This window comes from Hydra vulgaris, chromosome 06 (assembly GCF_038396675.1).
Source record: "Hydra vulgaris chromosome 06, alternate assembly HydraT2T_AEP".
Classification (NCBI taxonomy): domain Eukaryota; kingdom Metazoa; phylum Cnidaria; class Hydrozoa; order Anthoathecata; family Hydridae; genus Hydra; species Hydra vulgaris.
This window is the reverse complement of record NC_088925.1, coordinates 25,212,501-25,217,227: the sequence shown is the minus strand read 5'-3', so window position 1 is coordinate 25,217,227 and position 4,727 is coordinate 25,212,501. Positions and strand designations below refer to the sequence as shown.

Here is a 4,727-nt window from a genome sequence, read left to right as displayed (position 1 = left end):
AAAAGTGATTTTATATTAAAAATAGACATATATAACGTAATAAATTGGCGTTTAATTGTGTTTAATTAAGTTATAATTAAATAGGTTTTTCTCTAAAATTATCGAAAAAAGATAAACATTGAGATTTAGCCTTTTGATAAAAAGTGTTCTAAATTTAATTCACATAAACTTTTTTAATCCAAAAGAGTAATATGTATTCTTGAATGATAGTTGTAGTAATTTATTGTTAAAGTATTGTTGTGAATCTTTACAAAGGTGAAAAAAAAAAGAAAAAAAAAAAGGCAGCAGTTTTTTATTATGAGTAAAATTTTAAGTCATTAATTATAATTGCATTATAATTTCTTTACAGAAATCATATAATGTTAAATTATTTTTTTTGTGTGAATTAACTGATCATTATTGACAGTTTAAACATTCTTATGTTGCTATGCAAATAAAAAATGCGTTTAATGGTAAATAATGCTACCAGCTGTATAATACTATTATTGTCTTGCTTTATAGTTGTGAAATTATTGACTTATGGAAAAAACTACAACGAATTAAATGTTTTGACAATAAATATAAAAGTTAATTTCTTTATTTTATTAGAATTTGATAATATATAAAGCAAATGTGTTAAAAAATGTATATATAAATCTATTAATACAAAAAAGTAACATGTTTCTAATGACTATTATGGATTATGCTTACTGACAATCAAAATGTTATGGCTAATTTGGATGATGCAGTGTGTAATAAAAAATACAACAAAACTGAAAAACAAAAATGTAAAAAGTCTTTGATAAGAACACTTTTATACTTAGTACCAGAAATAATGCTGCATTCTCTTGATGTAAATTTTCCAATATCAAAAAACTTTACTTCGATACTTGACATTAAGGCAAGTTTGAACAAACATAATTCAATATTAGAAACAAATATTGTATATTCTAACAACAGTATGGAAAAAAAAAGAATAATTTTACAAGCACCAACAAAGTATGTTTCTCAAGCAAGTTTGGTACAAAAAGATAAACAAGCAAAGAGCTTTTATTGGAAAGTTATTGCACATCTTATAAAAATGACAGGTCAGTACAGTGTACGCACACACACAAATACAAGCATACTCACATAATACCAAAGTTAATGTTTTAGAAAAACCAACTTATGCTACTTATAAAATACTTAAAACAAAAATACTATTATAGCAATACGACAGTATGATTCTCTGAATTTTTGATGACACACACACATATCTTATATTAATGAGTACCAGTTTTTGAGTGAATCAGTCATTGAGTCAATTAATCATATTAGACTACATTAAACTCTTATAATAATATTGCTTATATCTTATATGGCTTTGTTTATTAATTAATCAGTGTAAACATAAAAGACATTTTCTAAGGTCCCATAATAATGCAACAGATTTGAAGCTCTATAACCATATTTGTCTTTTATTTGTTTAAATTAATGCTTTAGCTTCTTTTTTTGTTGTTTAAGTTGCTAGCCTCTCATTTTCTAGCTTTACTCTTTTTATGTTAAAACACGACTTATGATGTTTTGATTTAGATCACTCAAACATGTTTTGATTTAGATTTAGTTATCCAATTCTACTTTCAAAGATATTTCTGGCTTGATCTCTACTATTCATTGCTTTAAATACAATTTAAATACTTTAAAACAAGCATTTGTTAAACTATAATATTAGCTGTTGTACACACAAACAGGTGTAGGTACTAAAAACTGTAAAGCCATTATTCAGCTTTCACCTAGATAATAACAACAAATTTATGAATAAATTTTTTTAATACTATACAATAAAAATCGTCTTATTCTTTTTTTGTGATGTTTTTTTTAGAAATTTTATTAAAGATGATTTTGATTATATATATATATATATATATATATATATATATATATATATATATATATATATATATATATATATATATATATATATATATATATATATATATGTATATATATATATAATTTAAAAAACTGTTACAAATATAAATTGTTATTTATAATTTTATTTCATAAAAACTATAGTTTTTAAACTAAAAATAAAAAAAGGAACTTTTACAAGTTTTTAGTAATCTATTTTTTTGATATTTTTTTATAAAACAGTTATTTTTATTAAATTTTTGTATGATAAAACTTTTTTTATTATTATCAAGGCTCCTGTAAATATTTAAGAGTCTTGTGGCAAAATAATTTTTAAAAACTGTTGTTTTTCAATGTACTTTACTGCTTACGCCATAACCTTAAATAAATACATTTAATGTATTTATTTGAAACCTTGCCTATACCTATTGCTATTGTATGAAGTCATCCTGTTGTTAAGTGAGTACTCCAAACTTAATGTTGTTTCTAAAGATAAGATACACAACTTGTTTCTCTGTGCATCTGCTTTATTTGTTAAGGTTCGTGTTTCAGAGTTAAACAGTTAAGAGAGGGTTGTAACTTCAATAGTAAAAAAATAGCCTCTTTGACTATAGTGGGTCCTTGGCCTTGGGGAGGTAAATAGTATTAAAAAATTATTTTTTAACTAGTTGTTCTGTTTCATGTCAAGATTACATGACATTAATTAATATTTTTAGGTGCGTTTGAAGATATCCAATCAAACTTTTACACTAGTTTGTTGAGTTTTTTTTTATTTAAGGTAATTTTATAATATCTTTTATATATTTTTTAAGTTTTGTTAAATGACTGCACACTAAAATAAACCACTTTCTTTATCATTCTTTAATCTTGCTCTAAACAAATGCATTTAATCATGCGCGGAACGAATGCATTTTAACATTTTTTTTTCTTTTATAATAATCCTGTACAAAATAATAATTGCAGCATGTTATTCAGTATAACAAAATATTTTAATACTCTTTTTTATCAATCTACTGCATTCATTGCTTATCTAATGAATTTTCTTTCAATCTACATAAATTTTATTGGTTAAAAAAAAGCAAGAGGGATTCTTTAGAAAGTTTTTATACTGAATATAATATCATCATAAAAGTATCCAGCTGCTATTTAGCAGAAGCAAGGAGTTTAGTATAAGCAGTTTCACCTCATTTACTGATGTAATAGATGATGGATTGTGGTAGCTTTGTAAACTAGCTAACAAAATATCACTACTTATTTAAACATTTTTAATTAATCCCTGTGGAAACTGACAAGTCCTTTAGTAATGGATTGTTTATAAATAAGCTCTGTTACACAAAGTAGAAAACAAACTGAATGCACTTAAGAAAGGAAAGCACATTATCATCAGCTTAGAGATCTTTGGCAAGTTTACTCTAAAGGTATGGTAAAAAACTTGCTATTTGATATGTATTTGCAAAAAAATTTTATGAGTGCTCATAAGTTTGTTTTGAATGTATATTGTATATGCAATTAGTATATGTACTCAACTCAAACCTATAAGCTCTCATATAAAAATGAAGAAGTTTTACAATCTACTTAGGATGAGAAAGAGTTAAAATATGGTAGAGGTGATATGAATGGGTAGTAGGTAGTAAGCGACCGGGGCCAGGGCCGGGGCTAGGTTTGATAACACATAGCCATGACCAGGGCCAGGTTTATGATCAGGGCTGCATTAACATTGAAAGATCCTATAAAAATGTTATCTTTTATTAAAATTTATGATATGAATTTTATTTAAAAACAATATTCTATAGGATCTATCAATTTTAATGCAGCCCCGGCCGGGTTATGACCGGGGTTGCATTTATATTGATAGATCCTATAAAAGTATTGTTTTTAATTATAACTCATTTCATAAATTTTAGTTAAAAATAACATTTTTATAGGATCTATCAATATTAATGCAGCACTGATCATAAACTCATCCCCGGTCGCGGCTATGTGTTATCAAACCTGGCCCCGGCCATAGCCTCGGTTATTTACCAGCAGTAGGGGTAGTATGAATGAGAAAAACAAGTGCATCAAAAGTTCACTAATCATAACATGGTCATCTATGTCAAAAAAAAAATTATATTATTTTAAAAAGACATTTATTTTTTTCAATTTTAATGAAATAACTATTATTGATTGTTTTTGAGGACAGAATTTTTTTTTAATTATGTATGTAATGATGTAACACTAAGGTTTTCATTTAAAAAGTTGTGCTTTCTATAATAATGAAAAGTGAAAGCTGTTCAATTTAATCCTTACTCTGAGGAATTTTCGTCCAGATTTAATAAAGTTTGTTTTATAAAATGATCCATTTATTTTTAAATGGGGCAAGACAACTTGTTTTTTTGTACTTTTATTTGCACATCAATATCATCTCATTATTAAGTCAAATGGAACCAATCTATTTATTCAACTTCAAGATCTTCTTACCAACAAGATTTAAGTTTTGGGACACGTGTTTCTATTAAAAGACTTCAATAATTAACAAAAAATATTTTCAAACATATACAATCATAACTATTAGTTCAATCTCAGTAAAAAATAATTACGAATCTTAAATCATTTTTTTTTTGTCAAAAAAGGTAAAAACAAAAGTTGTGTAATATTCTATATTCAGATACTAATGAATGTTATATCTTCAGAACAGCTTTTGATTCTAAACGAACAATCAATTCCGTGTTTCATATTTAAAAGAACAATGATTTCAGTGTAGTATGGGCTTATGAGTCATGTTGGACAAGAAGCAATTTTTTTTTCATCAAAGATATCTTCTGCAATTGAAATATTTTATAATAGAATATAAGATATTTTAAAATATGTTTTTCAAT

The 4,727-nt window shown here is 25.3% G+C and overlaps 1 protein-coding gene across 13 annotated transcripts in view; it reads left to right on the top strand.

Annotated features, from left to right (window-relative positions):
• Window positions 1–380: 380 nt before the first annotated feature.
• Window positions 381–4,727, top strand: part of LOC100206390 (uncharacterized) — a 74,140-nt gene continuing 69,793 nt past the window's right edge. For all 13 annotated transcript variants that reach the window (XM_065799692.1, XM_065799691.1, XM_065799699.1 and 10 more), the window contains exons 1-2: window positions 381–1,067; window positions 2,586–2,647. In XM_065799692.1, coding sequence (XP_065655764.1) covers window positions 683–1,067; window positions 2,586–2,647 — 447 coding nt within the window. In that variant the 5' untranslated portion in view covers window positions 381–682. The remainder of the gene's footprint in view (window positions 1,068–2,585; window positions 2,648–4,727) is intronic.